The sequence below is a fragment of the Hemiscyllium ocellatum genome, chromosome 3 (assembly GCF_020745735.1).
Source record: "Hemiscyllium ocellatum isolate sHemOce1 chromosome 3, sHemOce1.pat.X.cur, whole genome shotgun sequence".
Classification (NCBI taxonomy): Eukaryota; Metazoa; Chordata; class Chondrichthyes; order Orectolobiformes; family Hemiscylliidae; genus Hemiscyllium; species Hemiscyllium ocellatum.
This window is the reverse complement of record NC_083403.1, coordinates 82,467,831-82,483,869: the sequence shown is the minus strand read 5'-3', so window position 1 is coordinate 82,483,869 and position 16,039 is coordinate 82,467,831. Positions and strand designations below refer to the sequence as shown.

General features: G+C 39.6%; 1 protein-coding gene across 2 annotated transcripts in view; it reads left to right on the top strand.

Moving 5' to 3' along the window:
* The first annotated feature begins 4,283 nt into the window (after positions 1-4,283).
* Positions 4,284-16,039, top strand: part of gcfc2 (GC-rich sequence DNA-binding factor 2) — a 60,596-nt gene continuing 48,840 nt past the window's right edge. For both annotated transcript variants that reach the window (XM_060851281.1, XM_060851282.1), the window contains exons 1-4: positions 4,284-4,625; positions 9,246-9,356; positions 10,690-10,845; positions 12,575-12,799. In XM_060851281.1, the coding sequence (XP_060707264.1) occupies positions 4,346-4,625; positions 9,246-9,356; positions 10,690-10,845; positions 12,575-12,799 (772 nt within the window). In that variant the 5' untranslated portion in view covers positions 4,284-4,345. The remainder of the gene's footprint in view (positions 4,626-9,245; positions 9,357-10,689; positions 10,846-12,574; positions 12,800-16,039) is intronic.

Genomic DNA, 16,039 nt, shown 5'->3' with positions numbered 1-16,039 from the left:
AGGAGCAGGAAAGTCAACGTTTCAGGATGATGAAGGGCTTTTGCTGAAATGTTGATTTTCCTGCTCCTCAGATGCTGCCTGACCTGCTGTGCTTTTCCAACACCACTCTAATATTGACTCTAATCTCCAGCATCTGTAGTACCCACTTTCGCCTTAAACATGATTTAGTAATCCCAAGCGAGATAAAATGCATGAAGCAGTCAGCAACTCTAACGTTTAACATGGAATTTCAACATGACTGCTACGTATTTAAGCAGTGTGGTGCAATTCACATCACATTGTTCAGGTTGATGTTGCCAGTATATAGAAGCATAAGGACTAAAAGCAGGAGTCGACAATTCAGTCCCTCCAGCCTGTTCTGCTATTTGATATGATCGTGGCTGATCTTATTTTAACCTCAACTCTATTTTCCTGCTTGGTCTCCAAAAGACTTCAACCCATTACTAAATTTAAAAAATTGTCCACATCTCCTTTAGATTTACTAAATGTCACAGCATTAAATAAAATCTGGGATAGTGAATTCCACAAATTCATGACCATTTGAGAAAAGTAATTTTCTCCTCATTTCTGTATTAAATCTGTTAATCGTTATCCTAAAATTATGACCTCTCATTCTAAGTCATATGAGGAAACATCCTTTTTGTGTCTATTTTGTAAATCCTCTTTAGCATCTTATATATCTGAATTAGATGTCCTGTCATTCTTCTAAACTCTAGATAGTTTAGCCCTAAACTGATCAATCTCTCTTTCTAAAATCCTCAAAGGTGGCATCAATCCAGTGAATGTCTTTCCAACTGCCTCCTATATAACAACATCTCTCCTCAAGAAAGAGGACCAAAATTGTACACAAAACTTCAGGTGCAGTGTGACTAATGTTGTGTAATGCAGCAACACTTGTCTATTATTATACTATTTTCCTTTAGCAATAAATGCCAAGATTCTATTTGCCTTCCTTATTACTGGCTGTACCTGCACACTGTTTTCTGCTATTCAAATACAAGGGCACTCAAATATCTCTGCAACAAAGCACTCTGAGGTTTCTCTCTATTTAGAAAATCAGTTGCCTTTCTATCCCTAGTTCAGGATTGGTGCTGGGTCCATATCATTTATGTAAACGATTTGGATGTCAGCGTAAGAGGTTTAGTTAGTAAGTTTGCAGAAGACACCATAATTAGAGGTGTAATGGACAGTGAAGAAGGTTATCTTGGATTACAATGGAATCTTGATCAAAAGGACCAATGGGCTGAAGAGTGGCAGATGGAGTTTAATTTAGATAAAGGTGAGATGCTGTATTTTGGGAAAGCAAATCTTAGCAAGACTTATACACTTAATGGTAGGGTCTAGGGAGCATCGCTGAACAAATAGATTTTGGAGTGTAGGTTTATAGCTCCTTGTAAGTAGAGTCGCAGGTAGATAGGATAGTGAAGAAGTTGTGGGGTATGCTTTCTTTTATTGGTCAGTGTATTGAGTACAGGAGTTGGGAGGTCATGTTGTGGCTGTACATGACATTGGATATTGTGTGCAATTCTGGTCTCCTTCCTATTGTAAGGATGTTGTGAAACTTGAAAGCTTTCAGAAAAAGATTTACAAGGGTTCATGGATTTGAGTTATAGGGAGAGGTTGACTAGGCTAGGGCTGTTTTCTCTGGAGTGTTGGAGGCTAAGGGGTGACCTTAAAGAGGTTTATTAAATCATGAGGGGCATGGATAGGGTAAACAGACAAGGTCTTTTCCCTGGGATGGGGGAATCCAGAACTAGAGAGCATAGGTTTAGGGTGAGAGGGGAAAGATATAAAATAGACCCAAGAGGTAATATTTTCACGCAGAGGATGATGCATGTGTGGAACTGGCTGCCAGAGGAAGTGGTGGAGGCTGGTACAATTGCAATATTTAAAAGGCAGCTGGATGAATATATGAATAGGAAGGGTTTGGACAGATATGGGCCGGGTGCTGGCAGGATTGAGCTGGGATATCTGGTCGGCATGGACGGGTTGGACCGAAGGGTCTGTTTCCGTGCTGTACATCCCTATGACTCTATAAATATTTATCATAGAATCTTTACAGCTTAACAAGTGGCCGTTCGGCCCATTGTGAAGGAGCTGGTTATCAAATATCATATCATCCAATCCCATGTTACAGCACTTTGCCTTGTCTGCTATGGTGTTTTAAGTGGGGTTCATCTAAATAGTTCTTAAATATTGTGAGGGGTTCAGTTTTTAGCACTCTTTCAAGCAGAGAATTCCAGACACCCACAGCCCTCTGGGCGAAAATTTACTGCCAGCAGCAAACCTGTGTTTCTTAAAGTTAATCGAATTGCGACCAACAGCACCCGTTTAATAGACTGTGCATGACAGGTCGGTCCTTCTGATTTGGATAGTTTCGGCAATCCTGGATAATGCATTGGTCTCCATCAGCAATGAAGCGGATGAGAGAGAACCTTGGAGAAGTCACCTCATGATGCGCATACTCCCCTGAACTTTAGTTTTGTACATAAAAAATCTGCCAAGAAAATATAGTAAATTTATTACCTCTCCGTGTTAACCCGAAAGATTTCAGTTTGAAGCGTTTTTTCCACCCTCGGCTAAACGCAAATGAGAAAGAATGGGGAGTAGGGAGAAGGTTGAAATCGGGTGTTCTATCTGAGCGCTAGTCGCCGGAATCAGTCAAACTTCTGATGGCAAGCTTCTGGCTAATGTGAGCGCAATTTGCGAGAGCTCATGTGATGGGCGTCTGGTCTAACCCTGGCCTTCCGCCAAATTGGCAGCATCCATGGAGAGAAAGCAAGCTCAGTTGAGTCTCGAGTCTGAAACTAGAAACGTTAGCTTGTTTTTTCTCCATGGACGCTGCCTGATCGTTATGATCTCTAGCATTTTTTGTTTTCAGTTCAAATTTCAGCATCTGCAGTAATTTGCTCCTATTGAACCAGCCCTGGGAGAAAGAAGGCACATGTTCAGCACAACCTTCAGTGAGTTCGGGGGCTCCGATTCAGACAGGCTTTGACATGGTGAGGGGGCGGGGGAGACATGGGAGATTGTTGCATGGGAAGTGGGGATTTTCTGCTGTTTGGGGATTTGGGATCGACCTAATCATAGAGATAGCATCCTCGATCAGCTTGCAGATCGGCTTGGCATGAATGAAGGAGACATGGTGCATCCGGGTAGGGGGTGAGTGTGTTGGCATCTGCATGGTGGGGCATGGAGCGTCACTTCTTTCACATACTGCTGGGAGATTCGGGATCAGCTTATTTTTTGGCATTAATGCTTACAGATTCATGGGGTGACTTTGTGTTGCATATGATTTTGGCACAACTTGCGTTTATAAGTTAATGGAAAGTTTAGCAAACAATTGTGATAAGGTATGAATTAGCTCGTCAGATTACGTCGCTGTTATCTTGATGTGGCAAGCATGTTTTTATTGTCGGGCCCCATAAAATACCCGAATACCAAAATCTTTTTTTAAAAACCTCACAGCTGACTAAGACACATTTCCACAACTTTAACAGATCAACCTATCAAAGTAGCTTGATCATGATCGCAGAAAGCTAATTCTATTAACATTGTGAGAATATACTAAACAGGAGAAGAAGAATAAACTATCTCAGGAATTATAAAACCTAATTTCCCCTCCATGCAATAACTCAGTTCGGTCTGATGAAGGATCGCCGGACTTGAAACATTAATTCTGTCTTCTTCCCACAGATGCTGCCAGACTTGCTGAATTTCTCCAGCAATTTTTGTTTTCTGTTCCGACCGCCAGCATCCACGAATCTTAGTTTTTTTTCGGATTAACACGGAGAGGTAATAATTTTATGATATTTTCTTGGCAGATATCACACTGCAAATTTTTGCTATAAAATCTGTGTTACGATCGAGCCCTCCACAATCACCTGACGAAGGAGCGTCGCTCCAAAAGCTAGTGTGCTTCCAATTAAACCTGTTGGACTATAACCTGGTGTGATTTTTAACTTTGTACACCCCAGTCCAACACCGGCATCTCTAAATCATAGTTTTATTTTAACTCCGTCCAGTGTATTTGCTACAAACATCAAGGAAACCTAGAATCTCTGATTTAAATCAATGAGTAAGGGGTTGACGTTGGATAAGACTTTTAAAAAGTATGTCGAATATTCTTTGACAGGAAAAAGGATAATAATAATCTTGTATTACCAATATTTAGTAACATATTGTGTTGATATTGATATTTAAAATATGTTGTTTGCGATAAATGTATATCAGTGCTGTCATCTCTCCCCCCTACCCCCAATCAACAATGGAAGATTCCCTTTCCGCTTCCGTGTCGTTCTGGGAACGTTGCGGCCGCCGTGTTCTGTCTGTGATTGTCTTTAGAATGTTCCGAAAGAATCCGAAGCGGAATTTCCGCCGCAGGAGGAGCGAGTCCAGCGACGAGGATGATCAAGAGCAGGTTCAGCCCGGAGTCGGGACCGGGGATGTGGTCAAACCCGCTCTACCAGCCTGTGGCTCAGCCAGGGCCCAGTCCGCCAGCCCCAGCTCAGCCTCAGCAGATAGTGGCAGCGAGGAAGCTGGAGTCGAATGGAGCGCTGCAAAACGTGCCGGTCAAACTCGTATCTGTGACCGGAGTCGGCTGAGCTTTGGGTACGACAGAGAAGGTAACTGGTGCTGCACATTAGCCCACCTGTTAGGCGTCTGCAGATCTGTCAAACTTTGAACTATGATTACAGCAAGAACTTGGAGCCACAGACAGGGGTGTTCAACGTCCCTTTATAATCATGAAACAAACAGTAGTACAGAAGAGGGCGTTCGGCCCATTGAGTGTGAACCATCAAAATATAGTTAAAATCTCATAAAACTAGGTTATTGTCCAACATGTTTATTTGGAAGCACTAGCTTTCGAAGCGCTGCTCGTTCATCATGTAGCTTTGCCCATTCCAGTCCAATACTGACTCCTCCACATCATTAAATTATTGTAAGCACCACTTACACTTCTCACTTTCCCATATGAAGCGCAAAGCCTTGAAAGTTATGTCAAGTGCTCATCCAAGAGGGAAAGATTTAAAAAGGTCATAAGGGGCAAATTTTTCACACAGAGCATGGTGCGTATAGAATGAGCTGCCAGAGGAAGTGGTGGAGGCTGGCACAATTATTTTATTTAAAGGGATTTAGATGGCTATATGAATAGGAAGGATCTAGAGGAATATAGCTATATTAATATAGATTATCTGGTCGGCATGGATATGTTAGACCAAAGGGTCTGTTTCCGTGCTGTACATCTTCATGACTCTGTAAGTGCTCTTGAAAGATTGAGCTTTCCCACCTCAACTACCCTCCTGAGCAGTGCATGCCAAGCCTTTACCATCCTCTAGATGAAAACATTTTTCCTGAAGAAACTCTAAGCCTCCTTCCTTTTACTTTAAAACAATTCCTCCTTGACCTTTTGCTGAAGGGGAATTTTACTATCTATTTGTTTTATCCATGCTCCTTATAATCGTATACACCTCTGTCAGGTTCCCCACTCAACTTTGTGCAGCAAAGCAAATAGCCCAAGCCTATTCAGCCTCTCTTTTTAGCTGAAATACTCTATTCCAAGCACGTATTCCTTTGCATCCCTTCCTGTGCAATCACATTCGTGTGACCAAAACTGCACATTCTACTCCAGCTGGGGCCTAACCAAAGTTCTGAACCATTGCAGCATGACCTCCTTACTTATATTATCCATACTATAACAGTTAAAGGCGAGCGTACCTAATGTTTTCTTAACAATCCCTTTAATCTGTTCTTTCATATTGATGTGTCTGTGGGCAGGCATCCTAAGATCTGTCTGTACATCTGAGCTTCTTAGTTTCTTGCCATTCATAGAATCATAGAGATGTACAGCATGGAAACAGACCCTTCGGTCCAACCCGTCCATGCTGACCAGATATCCCAACCCAATCTAGTCCCACCTGCCAGCACCTGGCCCATATCCCTCCAAACCCTTCAACTTGAGCCCATTGCTAATTAAAATTCTATCTCCTCCTAAATTTACTCGATGTCCCAACAGTCCACTGCAATCTCAGATATTCCACAGATTCATGACCCTTTGTCAGAAGTAATTCTCCTTATCTCTTTTTGAAGCTGCTCCCCTTGTCCTAAAATAATGACTTGCAGCTGTACATTGCCTCACAAGAGGAAGCTATTTTGATCTATGTTGTCAATCTCCTTTAGCGTAATATATACCTCAGTTGGATCTCTCATTTTACTGCGAATGGTGGATTAAAAACACAAAATATGTAAAAACCTGGGTCAGGCAGCGTCTGAGGAGAAAGTGATAATATGTTGACAGCTTTGTGGAACTGCAATCCAAATTCCATGCCCTTCCTACCTGAGTTGCCCAGCACCCAACTTGGTCAATTTTTTTTCTAGGTCAAAACCTTCTGATACAGAATAGGCAATATACGGAGATCTAAACAGGAAATTTCTGTGCCTGAATATACGCCATAAAGAATATTCTATAAAGAATACAGCAAATGATAGTGTCGAAACAAGCATGGAGAGTGCTTGAGAAACTCCAGTCTGGCAACATCTGTGGAGAGAAAAAGAGAGTTAATGCTTCATTCAGTATGAATTCTTCAGCACTGTGCCTTAGCTTTTGAAAGGAAGAAAAATAGTTTCTTGTTAAAGAATTGAATTAGATAAAGAATGAAATGGAACTGGATACTGGGACAGCTGGGAGATGGTGTGAGTCAGCACTAAGGGAGAGTGGTCGAGTTTGCATTTGAAAGCAGGTCTCACTGTGTATGGATTATAGAATCCCTATGCTTCCATTCAGCCCATCGAGTTTGCATCAACTCTTTGAAGAATATCCCACCCAAACACCCCCCATACATTATTTTTTAACCATGGCTAATCCACCTAACTTGCACATCCCTGGAGAGTACTAGGTTCTTTAGAATGGCCAGTCCACTGAACCTTCATATCCTTACACTGTGGCAGAAAGCTGGCATACCGAGAGGAAACCTATGCAGGCACGAGATGAACGTGCAGACTCCACAGAGTTAGTCACCCAAGACTGGAATTGAACCTGGATCCCTGGCACTGTGAGGCAGTCATGCTAACCACTGAGCCGCCATGCTACCCCCTCAGGATTGCAGGATGCAGCCAGGAGCAGCTGTCTGAGGAGAATTGTGTGCCTTGGAAATACCTGTAATCCTGGTTGGCTTAATTTGGAATCTGTGTGGAATAAGGTGAAGCCAGGTGGAGCAGACACTGAGGAAGAAAATGAGAAAGTGAGTTTTAGCTTACACTTTATTCAGCACTAGTAGAGAGATAGAAAGCAGTGAATGTGAATAAACCAAAAGATTAAAACTGCAATCTCAACTAAGAGAAGAGTAGAACTTCAAGATAGACATTTCTGGAAGATGAGGCATGAGTTGGAGGTGCCAGTGCTGGACTGGGGTGGGCAAGGTCAGAAGTCATATAACACCAGGTCATCGTCCAACAGGTCTATTTGAAACCACTAGCTTTCAAGTGCTGCTTTTTCGTCAGGTGGAGCATTTCAAAAGCTTTGATTTCAAATAAACCTGTTGGGACTCTCAAGTTTTGGATTGAATCATTCATTCAATTTGAACTTCTATAACCTGGTGTTGTGTGACTTCTGACCTAGTAGAGCAGTGACAGTGAATTAAACGTTCAAATAAAAGCAAACTACAGCAAATGCTGGAAATCTGGAACAAACACGGAGAATGCTGAAGAAACTCAGCAGGTCTGGCAGCATCTGTGGAAAAGAAACAAAGATACTGTTTTAAGTCTGTCATGATTACTTCAGAACTGTGACAGCATAGCTCTGATTGGATGGTATAGTGAAAATCTAATAGTACTGAATTCAGAAGTAATGTTCCTCGAACAACAGCAATAGCATATTAAATATCTGAAGGTGTTTTACAGTATGATAGATATTCCAGAACTTGGGAATAGGCAGCTGAAGGCATTGCTACCAGTAATGGAGTAATTAAAATTGGAGATAATCAAAAGACTAGAATTGGAGCAGCACAGGTATCTCGGGTTTATGGGATTGGAGATACAGAGTTAGGGAGAGCTAGCCACGCAACAATTTGAAAAACAAGATGAGAATTTTTAAAGCATGTTTATGTCATGTACGAGATCAGAGAAGAATATGTTGGAATATTTGAGTCTTCAGATAACAAAAGCAAAAGAGGGCATCAGTAAGGGGATGCATGAGACTGAGTGAAGTCGGGTGATGTTATGGAGGTGGAGACAGACAGTCTTTAGTGCTGGAGCGATTGACATTGGAATCTTGTTTTGTGGTCAAGTGTGATACTAAATTTGCAAATGATCTGGTTAAATCTCAGGCTGTTGTGAAGATGAGAGATGGAGTCAGTAGCTATGGAACAGAGAGTTTGAAGAAGTGGGGATTGAAATCAAATGTTGAAATCTTCCCAGTGTTTATTTGGAAGAAATTTCTAGTCAAACCTTAGAGGTCAGATAAATTCCCTACTGATTTAATAACAGTGGTAGAATTGTGTACATTTAAAAACTATTACTGTGCTTACTGATGTTGTTTGGAACAGCACGTAGATGAGAAATAGAAGGACTAAGGATAGATCATTGAGGTAACTGTGCAGGATTAGGAAATGAATCCATTTCAAGTAATACTTTGGCTACGATTATTTAGATAAGAATGGAAGCTAATGAGCAAAATGCCAGTCTCGCTAGACAACAGAGAGAAATGTCATGGGATGAGCTGGTCAGCAATGATTAAAAAATGCAGTTCATGTCAAGAAGGATCAGGAAGGAAAATTTACTTTTGTTGTCAACACATAAACTGTGTAATTTGTGGCCATTTTGACTGTAACTTGTATTCAAGTTACTTGGTCAAAACTATATAGTCAAACTTTGGATTAACTCACTCATTCAGTTTGAACTTCGATATGAATTAAGGGGTGGTAGGTATAGGACAGATGTTAGGGGTAGATTCTTTACTCAGCGAGTCGTGAGTTCATGGAATGCCCTGACAGTAGCAGTGGTGGACTCTCCCTCTTTGTGGCATTTAAATGGGCGTTAGATAGACATATGGAGGATAGTGGGCTCGTGTAGGTTAGGTGGGCTTGAATCGGCGCAACATCGAGGGCCAAAGGGCCTGTACTGCGCTGTATTTTTCTGTGTTCTATGTTCTATAAATCTGCTAATTGTTTTGTCTGATTATCTCACTTACATCTATTTTAGCAACTGTCTATATAAACTTGTAATACACCTTATTTTTCTAAATGTAGAAGATAGAGAAGAATTCAAAGTAAAGAAAACTGGAAACACCATTTTATTTTCATCGCATTGGAAAAAAGAAAAGCAGAATAATGTTGAACAAGCTGAGGATATCTCAAAAGGTAAACTTTATCAGGATTGCTTAAAAAAAGGTTAGAATTGTTGTGTGTCTTTCGACACCAATAGAAATATTTAATGAATAATGTTTTCATTTTGGTGTTTCTTACCTGCATACATTGATTATGTCAGATGCTTCAACTTCTGTAGTTGAGTGAAATCATCTGTTTTTTATGATACTTCTGCATTCACCAGTACACCACACTCAAGATAAATCTCACACTGTGTTGCTGTTTTTACTGAAAGTAATCAGAGCTCGTAAATGGTGTATAATCATCCTGTTGCAACATGTATACATTCATTTTTAATTATGTTTTTATTTCATTACCTGTCCTTTTTGCTAACTTTTGTTTAGAGACAATTCCATGGTTGTTCTTTACTTGATGATGACTCAAATGTGAACCTTCACCTTAACTGCTGCTCGGATATTTAGTCCTGCAGCTGAATCTGATCTTTTCTCGGCAGATGTTTATATGTATATGTTAATTCCAGCAGAGCATAAACTCTTATCTGATTTTTCTCTTCTCTGATCTGTGATGCTAAGGCTGACTTCATTATAGCTACTCATTGCCTGAATTTAATTTCTTAGCAGCGCTGCACTTTTCTTGCTGACTGAGTTTTATCTTCTGATTAGCTTTATGGTTATTGTGATATTAAAAAGCTTGATTCCTGCAACTTGCGTATGAATTTCCTGAAAAAGAGACATTTTGCTAAAGCTTTTGGCTTGCACTCCTGAGAACAAATCAAAGAATGATCATAACAACTTAAGCTACAGGAGAAATAGATGCCTATTGGTTGGCAAAGTCGAAATGTTGACCAGGAGTTTTGGGAACCTTTAGTTTTCCATTCCTCTTTCTCTAGTAATGCCTTGGTCAACAGCATTAACTTGCCAACCAATAAACAGCTTTTTCTCTCCCGTTGTTTATATTGATGTGATTGTCCAAAAATTGTTGTTCATGAGTACAAACTTAAAACTTGAGCGGCAAGTCTATCTTTTTGATAATATTCCAGTTCTGTCTTGTCAAGTTACCTGTATTCTAAAATTGTTGCTCTGGTCATTGCAGAGACTGAGCACAAATAATGCCCCTACTTCTGTCCTCTCCTCTAGATTGCAAAGGAACTTTCCTCAGCATATGATGTAAGCAAAACTGATAGTTTGAAGATTTATTTTGTTCATTTAAGTTTGCAGATGGAGGAGAAAGAGTTGTGTAAAAGTGATGCGGTGTCATATTTTGAATAATACAGCATTATTTGAAATAAATCAACAGACTTTGGCTATCCCTGTGTGTCATATGCAGATTTATTATTACTAATATATGTCCTGTTCTCTTTCACTAGATGAGAATATTTTTCATGATTCCACGCCAAGAGATTTTCAAAAAGGAAGTGGTTCTGATGAGGAGATAACAGAAATTCCTACAGAAAATGAAGAAATTAATTCAACAGATGATGAAACTGAGACAGCCACACTATATCAGCACAAAATGAAACCAGGTTTGGAATTTTAAACGGAGCTAATAAACTTGAATTTTATTGGCTATTTTAGTTTGGTAAAGTAAAAGATGGGAATGGGACTCAGATGAGTAGAGTTTATACAGAAGAAAATTTGTCATTTATTTCTCTACAGTTGGGTCATTGCATTGCTCACATGCACATATTTGCAGCAGTGTTCATTTTCACAGCATTTATAAGCAGCATAAGAAAGTAATTGCCCTGCTTCAGAGAATACAAGCTTAAAGCACTGCAGGAGGCAACTTGGCCCATTGCGTCTGTACCACTTATAAAAACCCATCCTATTAGTCCCAAGCCTGTCTTATAGATCGGCAAGTTTCCCTTTTCAAGTAAACATTAAATTTCCTTTAAAACATTGCTTTTGAATCAAATTCCAACAGCTTTTTATGTGACACATTCAAATGATGACTTGCTATGTTTTTAAAAAAGGTCAATTTCCTTACTTAATATTTATTGTCAATTGTTTAAAATTTGAGAACCCTGGTTACTGGCTTCCCTGCCTGTGGAAACATCTCTAGCAAATCTCCTTGAAATCATTTCCTTTCTAAAAAGAAAACTCCCAGCTTCTCTACTTCACATTATCCCTAGTATTATCAGGCTGCACTTTGCACACGAAGTACAGTTTTGTCTCTACTATAAAAGGTAAAAGCACTGAATAAAGTCCAGAAGATATTTACAAGTGTGATTTTTATCGTGTGTGGGCCATCAGCAGCAGTGAAATTTTATTCCTTCATAGTCTGTAAATTCATAACCTGTCATATCTCTAACTCTACCATTATCATTGAGTTAAGGGATTGACTCTTCTCCAATGACTGCAAGAGGGTATTCCAGGAGCAACATTTGGCAAACATAAAAATCAAGCGCTAACCTGGTGAAGTTGCAGCACAAGCTAAACAATAGAAGCAGCAAGTTATGAACAGAGCTAATTGAGCCCCATTCAATAGATAAGATCAAGGCTCTGCATTACTGCCATATCCACTCCATGGCCTTGCAACTCGCTGCCATTGTAATCCCCTCCAGTCCTGTAACCTTTGAAATCTCTGCATTCTTTGCGTTCTGATTTCTCATGGATTCCTCATTAGCTTTCTTCCATAATTGAAGACTGTGGCATTATCATCTAAGCCATTATCTCTGGATTTTCCTCCACAAACTACTTAATGTCTGTCCACCTTTTTATCCTTTTAAGCTGCTTCTAAAATCTCCCTCTTTGATCAAGCATTTGGTAGTCTGCTCAAATGTTTTGTCCTTTTGCTTAGAGTCAGTAATTATTTTTGATATGACCCAGTGAAGACCCTGCAGTGCTAAAGGTTCTATATAATGCAAGCTTTTATTCTATAATGTTGTTGAATGGCGCACCCCTTCTCACTGTGAAAACTGGGAGAAAATAATTTACTTTAATGTTCTTTATTGGGGTTGATCAGTGTATTTTGCTATAGCTTAGTCCAAATGACAGTAATTTGCAAAACAAATGCATCTTTCAGAAATTATTACTTGTACAACCAGTGGCCTGACTTATTGTATTCCATTAATTGTAGAAACATGTTTTAGCTAAAGGTATTCCATTATGGTTTTAACAGTATAGATTTGTGTCCAAAGATGAGCCAAAGGAATTTAAGTCCTTGTTGTTTGTTTTTTGCTTTAAATTTTATTTTGAACAAATAGTGGCTTTTGTTTTGTCTGTTGTCTTCATTCTGTATTCTGTTCAGTGCAGGTGTGATTCCAAGTGCTAGGTACATCCATGCTGTCCGTAAAAGGCGACAGATGGCCAGAGCCCAAGCTGACTTCATTCCTCTTCATTCGTTTGGAAGAAATGGTACTTCACCGTCTAAGTTGAATGAAGAAGACCCCAGTGATGATGAACTTGATAATCATGAAAGGAGAATAGACTTCACCCAGCAACTGAAAACACAGAGAGAGAGAATGGTAGAAGAAATTGGTAAGACTTGGATTCCAGATAATGTCGTGTCTGCAAGTGGTAAGGGTTGGTGAACAATGGAAGAAATTGCATTTACATAGTGCCTTTCACAATCGCACAATTTTCTGAAGCGACTCATGACATTTTTGAAGTTTATCTGCTGATGTAGGACAGAGAGATGTTGCAACCAAATTGTTCAGTAAAGACCCCATTGTGCAGTGAGTTATAAAACCATATAATCCCTAATTTCTCTTAATTTCCTGGTTGGTCAATTGTTTTATCAATCAAAATTATCACAGACTATGGTCTAATGGTTGAAAAACAATATACTACAGGTGTTGGTAAGCTGCAAGAAGAACAGAAAATGGTGGAATACTCAGAAGGTTACGGCAGCATCTGAGGAAAAAAGATATTTTAAGCTTACAACCTTTTTTTTCTCAGAACTGGGAAAAGTTAGGAATAAGTGGGTTTTGAGCAAGTGAAGGGTGTCACAAGGACAAAAGCAAGGTCTGTGGGAGAGTGAAAGACAAAATCGTGTGTCAGAAAAGTTGGTCTTTCAGGTCCAATAGAGTGGTGGGAGGGCAAGAAAATGAACAAAGCCATGTTACTGACTGAAAGCAGTGAAATGGCAAAAAAATTAAAAAAACTTCAAAGGAAACAAGATGAATAGTTTCAAGGTTGTGGTCTGAAGTTGTTAAACTTAGTGCTGAATCTGAAAAGCCAGTAAATACTGAATTGAAAGATGAGCTCCTGTTTCTTGTGCTTCAGGTGAACTTTACTGGAACAGAATAAGGTGGAAAATTAAAATGGTATCCCTTTTGAAGTTTAAGGCTATGTTTGCAGGCTGAATGCGAGTGTTGCACAAAGCAGTCATCCAATCTGCCTTTAGTCTCCCCACTGTGAGCAGCTTGTGCATTACACTAGGTTGAAAGAACGAAATGTAAATGTCTGCTCAACTGGGTGAAATATTTGGGCCTTGGACAGCAAGGAAGGAGGAGGTAGAAGGGTATGTGTTAGAGTTTCTGCGTTTGCATGGAAAGGATATGGTATATTGGGATGTAGACCAGGGCTTCATTGAGGGGGGTATGATTCATTCAGAATACTGAGAGGGAATGGGAGGATGTTCTTTGGTGATGTCATCATGTGGGAAGAGTGTATATGGTGGAAAATTATTCATTGAAAGTGGAGACTAGTGCAGCGAAAGAGGAGGACAAGGGGATCCATTTCATGGTTTGGCAAAGAGAGAGGGGGTGTGAGAGTGGATATGTGGGAAATGTAGTAAATGTGATGAAGGACTAAGGGAGGGAGCAGAACCTTTGGTTAAAGAAGGAAAAAGACCTCATAAAAATATTGTAGTGGAAAGTGGCATCACTAAAACAGATCCGATAGAGATGAAGGAACTGGAGAATCAAATGGAGTCCTCCTTGGTGTGATGAAACATAGTCAAGGTAGTTGCCTTGTATTGTTCCCTAACCTAATGTTATTTTGATTTCCTTTTTCAAAAGCCTGCAAAATGGGCCTTATAAAAAGCCATGACAGGAGAGATGGTGACTGGAGACACATTTATAAAATTTGTTAGAAGATAAAGAAATGTGATGGGAGTTTGTTACTGTAATTTGGAATGTGTTGCCTGAAAGAATTGTGAAAAAAAAATTTAGTAATAAGTTTCAAAGGAATTTGGATATATACTTGACAAAGAAAGACTAACTTACTTATGCATTAAGGGTTGAAGACTAGGATTGAAGGATAGCTCTTTCAAAGAGCTGGCAAAGGCACAACGACCTATTTGTTTGCAACATCATTCTCTGTTCATTCACCTTTCAGAATGAGAATAGACTCCTCATTCTGTAATCTAACTTTACCAGTGTGTTTGGTAATGCCCTGGGTTTAATCCCCTGGATATGGCATTAATGGATTGATAATTCTTCATGCTGAGGTTTGCATATGGTGCTGGAAGTAGTGGTTCACAGCTGGTGGCTGCATCTCAGAGATCATATTGTGGGAGCAAATTGCGAATTGCTGGAAAATCTCAGCAAGTGTGGCAGCATTTGTGAACAAGATTCTAAAGAAGGGTGATTGAGGTCCCAACTAGCAGTTAGATCATTAAACGCGATATCCAGCAAGGTAAGTGATTTGCTCAGGAATTGATCAGATTGCACCAGATATGATTTGCTCCCAAACAAACCAAAGAATTGCAACAGAAATTGCTGAAGAAATTCAGCAAGAATGGCAGTATTTATGAAGAAGATTCCAAATAAGGGTGACTGGATCTGAAAAGTTGATACTGCTCTCTCTCCATAGATGCTGCCAGACCTTGGTGAACAGTGCAAAAAGAATGTACTAGTAATTGGAGGCAATGCATATTCAGTCAGATGACAGGGAGACCAATAAAGACTGTTCTATCCTGAATGTTGTCAAAGTTCTTGAATGCTGAATTTGTTTCCCTGTATATATTTTCCACCCATTATACTTACGTCAAACTACCTTTTTTTCTCACCCTTGTTTATGAAAAATTGGGTGTTTGTGTCTTATAGATTTTGAAGGGGTTGAGATTAAGTTGAGTAGTAATTGGTTAGTAATGAGTTTTCTTTGCCATTTGTTAAAGGATAAGATTGCTTACAATAATTATTTTTTGTTGTCTCAATTAGCGGTGAGTCGGGCAAATGGATCATTTTGGTGGTTTACTTGAGTCGATACAAATTTGTGACCATTTGTGGAATAGTGGGGTTTGCTTATCAGTGCAGTCTTCCTAATTGAATCATAAAAATGTCTTGGAATTCCCCACCTACAGTGCAAGCATCACAACCACAGTAAACGGAATGATTCAGGAAGACACACCATCACCTTCTTTAAGCCCCCGGAAGTAATTGATAAAATGGTCTGTTGAGCATGACTGACAATCTGTGAACAAAATTAAATGAAAGCCAAAAGAATTGTGGATGCTGTAAATCAGAGACAAAAATAGAAATTGCTGGTAAAACTCAACAGATCTGGCAGCATCTGTGGAGAGAAATAGAGTCAATATTTTGGGTCAAGTGACCTTTACTCAGAAATCAAATTGAAATGAATAGTGTAAAATTACTGGATTTATCAACAAAAACTCACTGCAAGTTAAAATTCTGGATTAAATAAACACCGAGGTTCCGACTATCAGTTCGTTCAGCCTCAAAATGTAGGTTGAAATTTTCAGGAAATGATCAAATTTGGCCAAATACAATTTGACAGGATTGATTCCGACTGAGTGTTTCCCCGGTTGGTGAA